The following is a 16,290-nucleotide window of genomic DNA, read 5'->3' as shown; positions in this document are numbered from 1 at the left end:
AAGACTGAACTGGTGTCTGAAGAGAGAAAGTCCACCTTTGATAGAGACCTTTGAACCTTTCACCCCTGCAGCTCTTGTTTCTCAAATCCCAGTACAAGTACCTGGAGACCCAAACGATGAAGGTGCTAGGTCCAACAATTCCTCAAGTATCATTGAATTTTTCTCATGTGTAGTCTGGCTAGTGACATCATAAGGATCACTGATGCCAGGAGGCCTAGAATTTTAAGGGCATCTCTTGCTGTGGCCATGTCTAGAAGAGCGAAATCCAAGCAAATGCCCAGACAGGTCAGAACTTTGTCTTCTGGTAGGAAGGCCATCCTTTTTACTGTGTCTATCAAACACCCCAGGAAAACAATTCACTGAGAGAGTGTGAGGAGGGACATCTGAAGGTTCAGTTTCAATCTCAGGTGGGAAAGGAGGGGCTCCAAGCATCTGGACATATAAGCAGCACAAATCAGAAGTTGTATAAATAAGGAAAATGTGGATGCCTGGGGTTCTGCAATAGGAACCATTGGGATCAGACTATCTGTAAGCACACAAAATGCAGTAAATAATCCAAAGGGTAATACACAAAAATGATAATGCAAGTCATACACACCAAACCTCAAAAACTTCCTGAAATTGGGAGGATTAGGAATATGATAAGTGTACTTGGGTTCTGGAGTCACCATGAAGCAGTGCTCTGTTAGCAGTACTAGGACTGAATGTAATGTAAGCATTCTGAATTACAGAACTTTTACAAAGGTGTTTAGAAATGACAAATCTTGGACGGATCTAAAGGAGTGCTCCTTTTTTTTTTTTTGGTACCAAAACGATTCTGGGGTAAAATCTTTCACCTTTGTGTATCACAGGCACTGGTTCTATGATCCCTGCTTCTACCATGTGATAGGGGAAATGTTTCTGTCTGGTCTAGTTGGTGTAGATAGAATTCCCATAAAAGAGGGAGGATTTTCTATCCACTACCAAGTATATCTTCTCCGAATTATTCTCTGAACCTATTTGTCTGAGACTACTTGCGGCAAGGCTGCAGGGTTGAAGGAGAGCCTGGGAGAAGGAAGAAGGAAGGCTGAGAAAAGGGGGTAGTGGTACTCTGTGATGCAGCATAGTCATTCCTTTGCAGGACACTGATTTTCTTATTTTTTTTTTGAAAAGGAAAGCCTCTTGTTTGGTTTCAAATAATCTCCTGCCATTTCCTTTTGGATCTCTGACTTTTGTTTGGCTAGGATTTATGTTTGTTCTGCCACTTGAAGGAAGACGCCTTGTTTAGGGAGAACTTGAGTACATGAAACATCCTAGATACCCCCATGCATTTAATCTGATTCTGTCATCCCACTGTCTGAGAATCTGTGCAACAGAGGGTCCAAACACCAATTCAGAAGTCAAAGGTGCATTCAAAATGTCTGCTTTTAAATCATCAGAGAAGTTCTGATTGTGTAACCAAGCATACTGCCTTAATACAACAGAAGAAGCAACATTTCTTGAGACTATCTGCACATTCAAGCATACTTCTCAAAGCATGTTTCGAAACTTGAGTCAAATTAAAAACAACTGTATTCATATAAGACTTTTGCTCTGCAGGTATAGTGCAAAATCATCCAAACTGCATGCTCACTGTAAAAATGCTCACTGTAAAATAAATGTTCACAAGTCACCTTGATAATTAAAATGCTAAAAGATAGATTATCAGAAAGAGACATCCTTTTTGTCCTGAAGATCTAACCATTTTCCCTCTTTAACAGGTGGCACTGGATTAGACGAAGCCGAGGGCTTTTTATTTGAACAATCAGCTGGGAAAGATGTCAGCATTTTTAGAAGCTGCTGGATTAGACACTGGTGTCCTGCAGGCAGCTTTATAAACATCTTCCAAGGCTATGAAGAGGGGGAGATAGCCACAGAATTGGCCATCTCATCCCTCTGTAAGATCATATATCCCTGGACTAGCTCTGGGGTAGCTCTCGATTGCCCCCAAGGAAAAACATTACTAAATCTAGCAATCATTTAAGGAAAAGTGACTTGTTTTGAATTAAGCTCAGGTTCCCCTTCCGAAGAATCAGAATGACTAGACTCACGGTCAACTAGGAAATCATCACTGCCCTCATCGGATTCCACCTCATTCTCTGAAACATAAACTTCCCCAGCCAAACTAGCACTAGAGCAATGTAGGGAACACAACCACCAGAATTAACTGTCTGCACAATGCTCTACGCCAAGGAAACTATTAACAGACTTATAAAACAGCTATAATGTGATTATCAGCTGTATGGTGAAATTTCAGTTCCTTTTTCCTGTGAACTTCACTACTAGACAAAATATTTGTGGATGGAGCATTATGCCTGGCAAGTAGTCTCTTACGTCAGCCTATTCCTGAACCTAAAGGGTTTGGTTTTCCTATACCTGTGACAGATACTGGAACAGCCATGGTGGATGTGTTTAAACCTCATTCAAGCTACATTAGAGTTAGATGGAGCTAAAGGTAAGTGGTCTGCAGACAGAGTGGTGGCCCCATCAGAATTACTAACCATAGGCTGAGGCATATTTATTTATGTATGTATTTATTATTATTATTTTGTTTTAGGTACAAACAGATTAGGATCTATCAAGTCAGTGGGGACTACACCAGTTAGAATAATAAACTGACAGTAGTGGATAATGTACCACAATAAACGCTTCAAGTTTCTAGTAACAAGTATGTCCCCACACAACTAAATTCTACCAAAATGTCCTATCATCACAAAAACAGTTTGGAATGTGTTCAGAATTATTTTATAAATGACAGAGGTTAAAGAACTTCCAGTACACAAATTTCAAACACCAAAACAATCAATGTGCCAAACCAGTGTTAAAAATTAGGTCTTAAACTTTAACCACATTAAACTACAATAAAATAACATTTAACAACACAGACAGCAGAGCCATACATATAGTAAATAATGTACAAATGCTGAAAAATCCCAGTTCTGCATATTTTCCTGTCAAAAGATGAAAATAAAGCAGAGTAACAACAGTTAAAACAGGTGTGAGTGGGATTAATGTGTGGTTCAGACTCCACAAGACAACCCCTATTGTCTGACAGCACCCATACATACTGCATTTCTGACAGAAATACTATACTGAAAGTTTCCTAAGAAACAGTAAAGGCAAGCATTTATCAAATACAGAAGCCAAATAAACACTAAGAGCAGAAATTCTCAAAGAATTACTGCAAGCATTGATAGAAAAAATATTACAATGAATACTTTTAAATCAACATACAAAAAGAATGAGAATAATAGTTTAATAATAAAATAAGAAGTGAACCTCCAAATGGCATTTGTCTGTGCAGTAAACTGGAAAAAGCAACACTGCATCCTATGAAGACTCAGAGGACTTTCTTCTTTGGATGGTAGAAAAAAAGACTCAACACTAACATCCTGTGACAGCTGAAGGCTCCCCTCTCAGGATATGCTCAGCCAATCAGCTGCCAGACGAAGAGGAAGGGGAGTCTTGAGCATTTGAATGCTGGCCTGTACTGGCTTAGCACGGTAGATAAATCAAAACAAAAGAAAAGCAGTAGGGGAATGATGATTGTCATATATGTATACTGCATAAAAATGACAATGAAAAGATTTTACTATGGGTCATTTCATTTTCTATAAATGTATGCAAATGTTTATGTATGTCTTTGTTTAAAATGTGCCTTAATAAAGATGCGAAAAATTAAGTAACATCACATTCCCAGTCTACAGACACCCTTCCATTTCGTCCCTTTGCACATCTCACTGTGATATATTTCTGAAAAAGCCTGACAAACTGGTCTATGACCACAATACCCTTCATGTTACCAAGATAGCAACTTCTATGATGCAAATATGAAATTTGAAACTTTTCCTCTCTCTAAATCATAGAATGCAAATATTCATAGGTTAGTACTAAGCTAACTGCCCTTGCGAGCCATTTTAAGCCTAGCCAATTATCCCTTGTGAGACTCAAACCATGTGCCTTGTGTTTGTAAGGCAAACACCTTAACTATTAGGCCACCCTCCCAACCCCCCTAAAAAAAGTAAAAATACAAGTGTTTAAATAATTCACAGTTGTATATACTAGTTGTTTCCAACCTTGTAAGGACTAAGATAGCAAATACTGGGCTCATGGAAGCCCCTGGTCACCTCCTTTAACTGTTTGCAATAATTAAAATAAAGTGGAAAAGTAACTGCTGCCAAAAGTAAGTTCAAGTGATGCATGAAAAACACTGATGTTCTAGTTGTTCATTTCAAACGTTGCTAACTCCATGGCAATTCTATAATCTGATCTCATGGATTGCATGTTTACATGGAAATTTTACCAGTTATGGACAACATGAAAATGGTGAAAGTCTGAAAGCTCACATTTCTAACTTTGTTCAGAAAATCCACAAATGCTGATTCTGGAATAAGATTTATTTGCTAAAAGGTTCAATTTCCTGTTTGGTGATGTTGCTAATCGATATTTACATTCTTCTTTACTACTGCATTACTTGTCATAGTGAAATTAAACCACTGCACGGCATTCTCTCTTCAGACAAGTAAAGTAGAATACAAGTTGTACAACTGTGCAGTATAAGTATTACCAATAAAATCAGAGTTTGACAGCTTGATAGACACACACAGCCCCCCAACACACATCTTCCATGAACTTTTTCTACAAGCTACATCTGCTGCTCAATAAACAAATCACATGGACAGGAAGGTAGCACAGCAGTATTAGTGTCAGAATGCCACATTGTTCAAACTTCAGTTTCTACCTCCAAGGAAATGTGAAGCAATAATGGTGAAGGGATCCATTGGCAGTGACAGCTGTCTGAACATGGGCCATATCGGCTTAATTTCAGACCATACAAACACCGAAAGAAAATGTCATGTAGTGGTTTAGTTTCACTTTCACAAATAATGTGATAGTACTCACGAATGTATACACTGACTGGCAACATCACCACAAAGGAAATATTAATCCTCTGCAATTTAGACCAGAGTTAGTAACACTCAATACTCTCGTAAAAAAAGATTTCCACACAACCTTCTACTTGGTCTGTCCATCTTATGGCTGTGCAATTTCATTACTGCACAACAATGATGAGACTCCATCTCAGTTTTTCCTTTCTGCCTTTTTTTCTACATATTGACCCAGTCTTTTCTAACAGCAGTAAAAAGTTGTGAGGTTGAGCTAACAAACTTAGCATCACTCTACAATATAGTTCAGACCAAGGTATTCAAATACAAGGAAAGTGGCAGTTTAACTAAAAAAAAAAATAAATAAATAAAATAAAAAAGGTTATGTACTCCCCATAACTTTCCATCTGTGTTATTCATTTTCATTCTTCCTCAACTAAAGGGATTGGTTCCTATCTTCAGATCCAACTCGGCCATTATACTAGCTTGTGGATTCCAGGACATAAAGCTGAGGAAGATTGAAAATGGACAATACAGATGGAACATTACTGTATGTGTCGAACGACGGATATAGTATATTTAGCTGAGTGTAGCCATTGCCCTAGTTTTTATGTAGGGAAAACTAACCAGATGTTAAAGACTAGGATATTACAGCACCTATCTAGCATTAGGAATGGGGATGTGCATAATGCTTTGAGCAGACATGTGATGGATAATGCAACACACAAATTCACTTTCAGGGCTATAGTAAACATAAGGTTTACCACTAGAGGGGGTGATGTGAAGCATTTGACAGAATTAGCAGAATCCAGATGGATCATTGAGCTTATGGCCAATCGTACACCAGGTTTAAATGATGTGATACCTGTTAAGCCCACCCTTCAAAAAAGGCGGGCTTTTTACTGAATCCTATTGGATATGCACTAGTTTAAAAGAAGGGGTTGTTTTATTGTAATTTTATCTGATGAAGGGAGAAGTCCCGAAAGCGCTCATCTTGTGTTTATGTGCAATAAAGATTTTAAGGCATAGCAGTGTCCTTGCCACGTTTTTTGGTGCATTACTGTGAGTATGTAACTTTTTATCTGATGTTGTCAATTTTCATTCATTCCTCAATTAATTTCTTTCACAGAAGCTCTATACTGGAAAACAGCAGAAGCTGCCATAGATCTGGTTGAGTGAGCCTATAAAGGCTTTAGTAAGGAAAGTTTTGATTTATTATAGATAAATGAAATGCAATCTGTCAACCATCTAGACAGAGTTACCTTTGTAACTGGTTCACCCAATTTATTATGCACAAAGGAAATAAATAGTTCATCTGTCTTTCTTATCTCTTTTATCTGTACAGACAGAAACGTAATTGTCAATGAACATCCAGTAGGTGCAGCATATATTCCCTCCTATTTGAAAATTTTGGAAAGAATACTGGCACATTAATGGACTGGTTGATGTTGGATTCTGACTTCACCTTAGGAAGGAAGGAACCGGTATGTAATGTAACCCTATCCGTATCAATAATTAAATATGGAGGCTTAGAAAATAATGCCTGAATTTCTGAAATTCTTTTAGCAGACGCAATTCCAACTAAAAAGAAAGTTTCCCAGGTCAAAAATAAGATCACATTTAGCTGCAGGTTCAAAGGGAGAATGGATTAAGGCGTGCAGTACCAAATTTAAATCCCATGGTGGCATGGGGTCTTTATATAGGTGGGTCTTAGCAGAAGAGTACCTCTCAAAAAGACCTTGCACAATTTAGAGAAAGCCAGTGAACAACTTTGGAATCCTACATGAAAGTTAGAGATTGCTGCAAGTTGAACTTTAATAGCTGATGAAGTAGCACCTTCATTAAACGAACTCACTAACAATTCTAGAACAGATTGAACTGGAGTTGAGAAGGGGCCTATCTGATTTTGTTCTGCCCAGTAAACAAACCTTTTCCCTTTAGTTCTGTACAGTTTCCTAGCAGAAGGTTTATGGAATGATAAAAGTATGGAATGAACTGGGGAAAAGAGCATTGGTTGCTTGGCTATTAAAGGAATTGGAGAAACCATGCTGTTAGTTTAAAATTTGAGATATCTAGGTGAACCATGCCTGTCGGGTGATAAAGAAAATCTGGAATTGGACCCAGAATCCAAGGTGGATATACAGTAGATGAGGCCAAAGGAAGGGAAACCAAATCTGTCGAGGCCAGTAAAGTGCAATGAGGATAACTTTGCTCTTCAACTGGGCTGCTTTCTGATGGAATTAGGGGAGTCAGAGGATAAGCGCATACAAAAGACCGGGGGGGGGGGGCAACTGTGGAATGGCACATCCCTCGGTCATTCCCCCAGTGGGGGGATCAGGGCAAAGAAGCTGCTGCACTTGTTCAGGGGAGATGCAAAAAGACTGCAGCAAGGCTTGCCCCACCAACTGAAAATCATTTCCATCACTTTATTGTTGAGAAACCACTTGTGAGACAGTACGACGGATCAGCTCAGTTTGTCTGCTATCACACTGAACTTCCCCATAATATGCATTGCTATCAGAAATCAGATGGAAGATACTGCCCATTGCCACACATGGAGGGTTTCCCGAAACAAGGGATAAGATCTGGCTCCTCCTTGTTTGCTGATGTACCAAACTACTGACATGTTGTCTGTCTGGACTGCAACTGTCTCAAGCAGGAGTGAGTCTTGGAATGCCTGCAATGCCATAACTACCACTCTCATCTCCAGAACACTGATATGCAAGTTGGCCTCCATGGGGGACTGAGTGCCTTGGACTGTTTTCCCCAGGAAAACCCCCTCCCCTAATCTGGGAAATGTCTGTGGTCACTATGGCCTTGGGCTGAGGGAGGATAAAAGGATGACCTTGTAACACCTGTTGTGATTGCAGCCACCAAGAAAGGTATCACTTGCATACCCAAGTTATTGTGACCTTCGCTGACAAGGGTTGAGAATGCATCGACCACTGTGTTGCTAGCACTCACTGTAGAATTCTAATGTGGAATCTTGCTAAAGGGACTAAAATTATTAGAATTCTAATGTGGAATCTTGCTAAAGGGACTAAAATTATTGCCGCTGACACTGACCTCAGGGCTTGCAGAATCAATTAGGCTGAAGTTCTGGTACTACAAATTATTTTCTTGACCTGCATCGTTATCATTTGCACTCCTGACAGTGGAAGAGAAGCTACCGTAGATACTGTGTTGAACACTGCTCCTGTGAATTCAAATGTCTGGGTTGGCTGTAAATGAGACTTGTTGTTTATGGTTATTCCAAGATGTGAACAAGTCTGCAGCACCTGATTTCATGTTTCTATCAGTCAATGCCTGGTTGCGGAGGTAATGAGCAAGTTATCTAAATATGGAAACACCTGGAATTCTTGCAGTTTTAAGTGAGCTCCTACCACTGCCATGTACTTGGTGAACACCCTGGGGGCTGTGGTGAGGCAAAGGGCAGTACTCTGAACTGATAGTGACTGGCTCCCAGCTGGAAGTTTAAGTACCTTCCGGATCGCCTGTTCATCTTTATGTGATAGTACGCATCCTGAAGCTCTATTGTGTACATTCAGTCATATTTTCCCAGGAAGAGAAGAATGGATTGAACCATGACCATCCAGAACTTTGTGTATCGAAATGAGTTGTTCAATACACTGAGATCCAAAATTGGTCTCCAGTCCCCTCTTTTCTTTGGCACTAAAAAGAATTTTGAGTAAATTCTGGATTTAATTTGGTCTGGTGGGACCTCTTGGATGAGACTTTTTTTTCTAGCAGCTTTTGGATTTCTAGAGTTGCTGCTTTCCTCTGATTGGGTGGAACACTGGGAAATTTTGACAATGGAGGTAGGGAAAACAGAATTATATAAGCTCTAGAAATAATTACTTGCAAAATGGCTTTTGTTATATCTAGCCAGGCTCTTTGGTGCACAGATAAGCGACCCCCGACTCCGCTAGAGGTAGGCAATTGGGCCTCCATTCAGAAGTGCTGAAAGGGCCTGTCGGAAAAGGAATCTATAGACCCATGGTTTTGCAGGCCTCCTCTGCCACAGGGGCGTTGCCTTCCATTATCATACCCCCCTCTGTCTCTGGGGGAACTACCTCCAAGTGTGTGATCTGGAAAGGACACAGATTTTCTAAACCACATTTTTCCACTTCCCCATTGATTCCTGGAAAAGTTCCTTTGAGGGGTCAAAAAATGAATGCCCACTGCAGAGAAGGTCTTTACATTTTTCTTGCACCTGGAGTGTGTGTCCTTTACTGTGGGGCCAGCAAAGAAGTGCCATCAAAGGGAGCATTGACGAATGAAGACTTGAAGGGCTCCGCAGAATTACAAAGGCACATCCAGGCATGCTTCCTAATAGAAAATCCTAAACCTGCAACCTTTGAGGTGCCTTCTGCAGTGTGCGAGATAAGCCTCATAGACCAATTACATATAGCTTGTAGGGTAGCCAACTGACAGACTACTGATGATTGAGCCTCAACAGTTTCGGTACCACAAAGAAATTTCGATAGCTCTTTAATCAAATCTCTTTGAAGCCTCATAAGATGTGCCAAAACAGTTCAGCGATCCGAGTGCAAAAGTTGCTGAAGCAAAAAACACGCTTCCCAAATCTATCCACTGCCCTACACTCTCTAATAGGTGGAAGGACAGTTGAACTCTGTTAATCAAGTTCCTTTTTTGCAGCTGCCGCCATGACCATGGCATCTACCTGCACTCCTTTACTCCAAAATTCCCTGCCTACTGATGGTGCCAGAATCTTGTCTAGTCTCTTAGGGATTGACTAAATCGTATCAGGTTCCTTCCACACCCATCTAGAGAAGAAACCAATGAGCTCATTGGCGAAACAGGGAAAGGTTAAATACCAACAATAGTATTAAAGTGCTACAATAAACTTGTACATAGGAAAAGAAATATCAACAATGGTAAGAAAGACGCTAGACATACCAATGATGGTAGGAAAGTTTACAATCAAAAGTGTACAGAAAGGGATAGTAGAAACATCTTAAGAATAGAATTAAAGATTAAAGAAATAGTCATAACTAAAAATTTTTAGACAAGAAAAAACAAAAAAAGGACTCATCTCCCACTGTATACCCAAGAGCTGAAGGCGACTACGTCTATACTCAAAAGTGGCAAACAAGACCTAAGAGATATTAGGGGTGGTGCATTATAGATAGGGAAAGAGCTCGAGAGTTTGTTGGAGGTCATGAGCTAGTATAATGGCCAAATCGGATCTGATCCCATTAGCTGAGGAAGAATGAAAATTGACATAATCAGATCAAAAATTTTGGCAGAAATGACAACGGACAATTCCACAATTAAGAATGAAATGAAAAAATGAACAACAACAAACAATGCAAAAAATGTATCAATACAATGCTGTCCTCAGTATGAAAAGTTTACAGTGATGGGGAAAATAAACAAGAAGGGAGGAAGGTGTATACCTTTCTAAGTAATGCAATTCAACAGCAGTGCTGTCCTCGTTAGGGAAAATGCTTACAAAGGAATTCTACTTACAGGAAGCTTAAATGAAGGCGCTAATGCCTGAGAATGCCCTGAAAATCTTTCATGCACACAAACTATTGTGGGTCAGCAACTCTGCCTTTTAACAGAAAAGTGTTGCACAGTACATCATTCTTACCTGTTTGATTTCCGCAGCACTTTCATCAACACTGGCAGACTGAACCATGATCCTTGGAAGTGGCTGGAAAGAAAAAAAGTTGAATGCGGACCTCTCCATAACTGATGTCAGAAATCATTTGTCTCTTTTTTTCAGTACTCATACTTTTGGTAAAATCCCTACCAACAGCTTACTAACTGACTTTATTCAATTTGCTGTCTGTGATATTAGGGGCAAGTACAGGGTTGTGCCCAATATCAGAAATGGTAAGAGGTGATCACAATTCAGATTTTCAGAGGCAAAGTTTAAAATAAAACATACCAATCTTCTAAGCATACACAAACAGCATCAGATCATCATCCCTGGTGAAAGAGAGTACAGTACAACAAAGACTTTTCCCTGCCTCCCTTACTACTAGTTGCAGCACACAGTAAATTTAGCTCCCAAACTATAACTTTTAAAATATTATGGAGACAAAATGTAAACCACAGCACTCCTGAAACATGGCTTTGTAACTCACAACTCATGATCCCCCTTCCAAAAATAGTACTTTTTTCCCCATATCCCTCATTCATGAAAAAAACTTCTCTCTCTCTCTCAATAACAGAACCATGGAAATCACTTCTCACAGCAAGTCATTATGGAATAATTTTAAATTTGACCTGCACATACAAAATTACATATAAAATAAATCACCAAAAACTAGGTATGACTTACACAGGCAAAAACTCTCACCAACACAACTAAAACTACACTTGTCACTACTTAACTCCTCCCTCACTACTTCATGGTGCCGCAGCTATACTAACCTCCAGGCATCACAAAAAGAAAAATTTGGAAAATGCTATAATAAAGTGGATACATTTGCAGCAAATACCCCTTTCAGAAGCAGCCATTGCATAGCACTTAAAATCCTAAATTGGTTAGAACTACCCCATCAATTAATACACAGCTTCTCACCACCAATAACATTATCCAGCATTCACCTGCTTGTCCAGCACTAAACACCATTATACACAATTAGGTTCCCATTCTATCACTAGATCCAATGAAAACTCCTCTCTGTCCACAAACATATCAAATCTACTAGGCATGGTCTGTACCAGGATGTTAAGGCTTGGAACTCCTTACCTGTATCTTATGTCAATAACCTCTTCTCCAGTCTTTTAAACCAATCTAGAAGACTTCCTAGCAAAAATCTAAATCTGTTCTTGCTCAACCCCAGGGTAAACTATATCCCTAAATATGAAGAAGTACCTCTGCATACCATTCACCTCCTTACTCCCCCCTACTCACTTCCTTACTTCAATCATTTTTCTCTCCCCTGACAAACTAAATATGGCATAACACTGTTTTTTTTCTCCCACTTCAAACAAAAATTCCTGTTTACATTATACTAACTTATATTTCTCTAAACTGGCTACTACTTCTATAAATATTAAATCACCGTCATTAAATTGCATCTACTCAACCAATGTATTCACATTATGTCTAATTTACTATAGCTGTTTAAACTGTATATATTTTTATATTTTTTGCATTATCTTTTGAGGATTGTAAAATTATTGTTCTTAAAATGTTTTTTTTTTTTTTACAATACTGTGGAGCTTTTCTCCATGGGCCTCTGCTGAAAATGAATACCTACTCAGTCAGACTTTCACTGTAATCAAATGTCAGTAAGTAAATAATGTGCTGCTACTCTGAGGTCTTCATGTAATTATATTATAAATTGCATAATTAATATCTCTTCAATGTTAATAATCCTTGGTCGGAATAACAATTATGCATCTAAAACCAAAGAAATCATTCCCTGAAGAAAGTACAGTTGTGTAAGGTGTGCTTACCAAAACAGCAGATGTTTGAATTCCTCTCTACTAAAGTACCCTGTAGCTATTTGGGTTATGTCCTGGCCTGTATATAACGGCCAGAAAGTTTTTTAAAAGTCTGTCTTCCCTACACACATGCGCCCAGGTTGCTGTACCTCAAGATCAACAGGGAGAAAACAACAGCCTAGGTGTACTTTCTTCAGAATTTTCTTGCCCCCCCCCCCCAAAAGGGAGACACAGCTTACTCTCTCTGAATGCCAAAAAAGGTGGGAACACAACTTTTACCTCAGAAAAGCAACTGTATACAGAAAAAGAGAGACTGATGGAGGGTTCTGCAGCAGTGAGGAATTTGAACATCTACTGTTATGGTAAGAACAAATTACACAACTGCACTATGTTCATCATTCTTATTGTTGGTAGCCAATAGCTAAGTTACACACATCTTGGGAGGTGGACAGATTAGTATCCAGATGCCCCTGGAATATGTTCCTCACAAAACCTTTCCTGGACCTGGAAAAAGAATCCAGTATGTAGTGCTTTATAAAAGTATGTAGATGGGACCAAGTAGTTGCCCCTAGAAAGTTTTTAGAGTCCACTCCTTTCCAGTATACCATCAAAGAAAACAAAGCTCTAGTAGAATTTGCCTTGATCCTGGCTGGAATTGTTTTACCATGGCAGGAATATCAAGACAAAATTAGCAGGGAACAAAATCTGGAAAATGAATTGACACAAGTTGTCCTTTCTTTATCCCATCTTAGGAAGTTCAGCTTTTCTAAAGGATTTAGTTCTTACAAGATGAAACGTGAATTGCAAAGGCATGTAAATACCTCTCAACCTGGAAACATCAAAAACCCACCCACTCCAATGGAATTGTAGGATACCAACTTTGAAACGCTAACTGAAGAACAGATAACCAGAATATGCCACACCCCCCCAGACCCTGTAGTAAATGGTAACCATTTTTTTTTTAAATGTGTATCGATGATGTTCACTGGGAAGGGAGAAGATGATGAACCTTAGGCTTTTGTTTTTGGTGACTTGCACTATGTGGTTTTTGTGGTAAAAGTAGGGCATTTACTGGTACGCAATATTCTAATCTTAGCAAAAGAATATTATAGTTTGCTAGGACCTCCAAAAGTAATTTCCATGGCCTTCTGATCAGTTTGTGCCGCTCGGGGCTGTCTTTGAGTTTGCTGCCCTTCCCTCCTCACAAAATCATGGTCGAATGGGACCCCCTCCAATACACAGCCCTCCCCCTACAGCCATTTCAATGTCCCATTACGTGGCTAGTTGCCTCATTTATCATAAACACTGTAATGTGCATACTGCTTTATTTCTACAATGATTATCTGGATTTCATTTAAAACTTTTATTTTACATTTTACAGCACAAACACTAACAGACATCTGCTAAACAAAGCAATACGGTCTCAAAATGAAAACAGACTTAGCATGAAAGTTTCTCTGCCCTTGAAACTCACATTCATTGAAACAGCACTGAAACCTACATTCAAACAAAATGCATCTGGCCAGTGGCAAATAAAGATTACCTTTGGGTTGTTTTCAAATCATAGGCCCTTTGCACACGAAACATACATGTGTTCTTTGATGCACCTTCCTGATTATATTAAATTATATTCCTTGTATAATACAGCGCACTTGTTAGAGTTTTAAATTTACTGTTTTGAACATTTTTCCAGTAAGCAGTGAAACAAAATGCATGCACCAATAATGACAAAACTGCCCATTTCAGAACATTTCCATCATAAAAGTCGACTCAAACTTCTACAGTCCACCAGTATCAGTAAATATGCACTATCTCTGCAGAAGTAAAAGTCATCTAAATAATTCCACATTAAAGAAATCTAACTAATGAAGAGGTTGCTGCTAGCAAACAACTTTATATTTCATTATTTCATCTACAAATAAAGTGCTTGTTGCCCTTGAGGAATAAATTGCCTGTTACATTACAAAAAATGATAAGCTAGTAATAATGCAATATGGCAAACTGAAAACAGGTTCATAGTTACTACGTATCTCCGCCAAACAGGACATTCTCAGGACTGAGCATCCACCCCCTTTAAAAGTACAAAACAGTATAGTATCAGCAATCCATCTACATACTGTGGGAGTAGAACCCACATCCTTCTGCATCAAAAGCAAGTATTTTACCTGTTGTGCTACTAACAAAGAAACACAAACACTCTTGGCATAAGCAGCACTACATTTCTTTACCCCTGAAGAACTATGCAGCACAAGAAATCTGGAAAAAGCCAAAATGTATTGGGGGGAGGGGGATAAAGGCCCAAAACCAGGGACACATTTTAAACATTGCTTGTATAATCTTAAAAAAGTTGCTAGAAAAAATGTTTTGTGTTCCATGTGTTTCCTGAAAGACAGGAAGACTGAAACTTAAATGGCTATCATTATTTAGTGAATTTCTCACTGATTTGCCAGAAAACCACAAATTTTAAGTGGAACAGACCACAAGTATGAGGCAAACATTCCAGACATTCTGTAAAACTTTGGACTTAACTCCTTGAATCACAAGTGGTGGTGGTATGGGTAGAGAATTTAGGCTCTTGCTCCTTGTACCTAAGGTACAGGGCTTGCGTCTGAGTAACTATCAGTTATACCTAACTTGGGCATTTGTTTGCGCGCGCGCACACGCACAAGCACACACACACACACACCCAGCATACACATACAAATGAGCAGCATCTCCTTAGCAGCAGTGAAACTTCATTGAGTAGCATCTCCTTAGTAACACTGAAACTTCATTGAACAGCAAATGGACCCTCAGCATATCACATACAAATGACACACAAGTATCTCCTGCAGCACTAATGGACCCTTGGTATTCAGAATAAAAGAAACTTCACTGAGCAAAAGCAAAAAAAAAAAAAAAAACAACTAGGAAACACACCTCCTTACAGGCAGAACTACATATAACCCGCAACAAAAACAAAAAAATAACACATACAGAATGCAAAAGTTCAGAACTAGTATCTTCTGCAGCACTAACTGACCCTTGGCATACACATACAAATGAGCAGCATCTCCTTAGCAGCAGCGAAAAAACATATAATACATATGGAACGCAGAACTAGTATCGCCTGCAGCACTAACAGACCCTTGGCATTTCAGAAAAAAAGAAACTTAAACTTACTGTAGTTTAAACTGGGTGGGCGGGCTGTGACTGGAATAATGACTTGATTGAAAGTTTTATTTTGAATTAAACAAGTTGCTGGAGGGAAATAAACACAATCAGACAGTAGCACACACCCCTCCAGCCCTAAGCCAAATTCCGACGAACTGGCAGTCTGCTCACGAAGCTGATGCCACTGTGCGAGCCCCCTGCACGTGATGACATCAGCAAAAATGCACAAAAAAAAAAATTTGAAAAAAAAACTCCAGCAAATTTGGAAATTAAAGGGGCCACTCGGGAATTCGTGGCACCCCATTATTTTCACCTCAAAACTGGTAAATACCAAGGAATTCGGTATGGTTGAGAGGTCTGCCAGTGTATAGAAATCCTTTCTTTTTGGTTACAAATTTCTGCTAAGATTACAGGGAGATAGGTGACTAAATTCAAAGCAACTCAAACTACTAATAGCATGAATGGGGGATTTGTTCTAAAACAAATCACCCTATATCTATAAAAACAAAAAGGGTTTAACCACCAAGAGAATTTGCAACTCAAGATACTTTCTTTCAGTGTCAGAGCAATAAGTTAAACAGTCCATCAAATAATGAACCAAAATCAACCAGAAGATCTGGTTCACAGGTGGTCAGAATTAACTTTTCCAGTACAAAGTAGATATCCCTACCAAGTGCTACCTGTTCACTATGTGGTCTCACATGTGAATAACCTCTATGTAGAACAGCTTAAACAAAATCTGAAAAGAAATAGAACCATTCATGGGTAGACATACTGAAATAGCTGACAAACACCCCTTGCCAAA

The 16,290-nt window shown here is 39.1% G+C and overlaps 1 protein-coding gene across 1 annotated transcript in view; it reads right to left on the bottom strand.

The window, feature by feature from the left end:
- KIF13B (kinesin family member 13B) overlaps positions 1-16,290 on the bottom strand; it is a gene marked incomplete in the record, with an annotated part of 3,953,176 nt that overhangs the window by 140,681 nt on the left and 3,796,205 nt on the right. The window contains 1 exon segment of the mRNA XM_044062707.1: positions 10,522-10,584. Within this exon segment, the coding sequence (XP_043918642.1) occupies positions 10,522-10,584 (63 nt within the window).

The sequence above is a fragment of the Protopterus annectens genome, chromosome 2.part1, assembly GCF_019279795.1.
Source record: "Protopterus annectens isolate FY-2018-M chromosome 2.part1, PAN1.0, whole genome shotgun sequence".
Lineage (NCBI taxonomy): Eukaryota > Metazoa > Chordata > Ceratodontiformes > Protopteridae > Protopterus > Protopterus annectens.
This window is presented reverse-complemented; position numbering and strand designations above follow the sequence as displayed.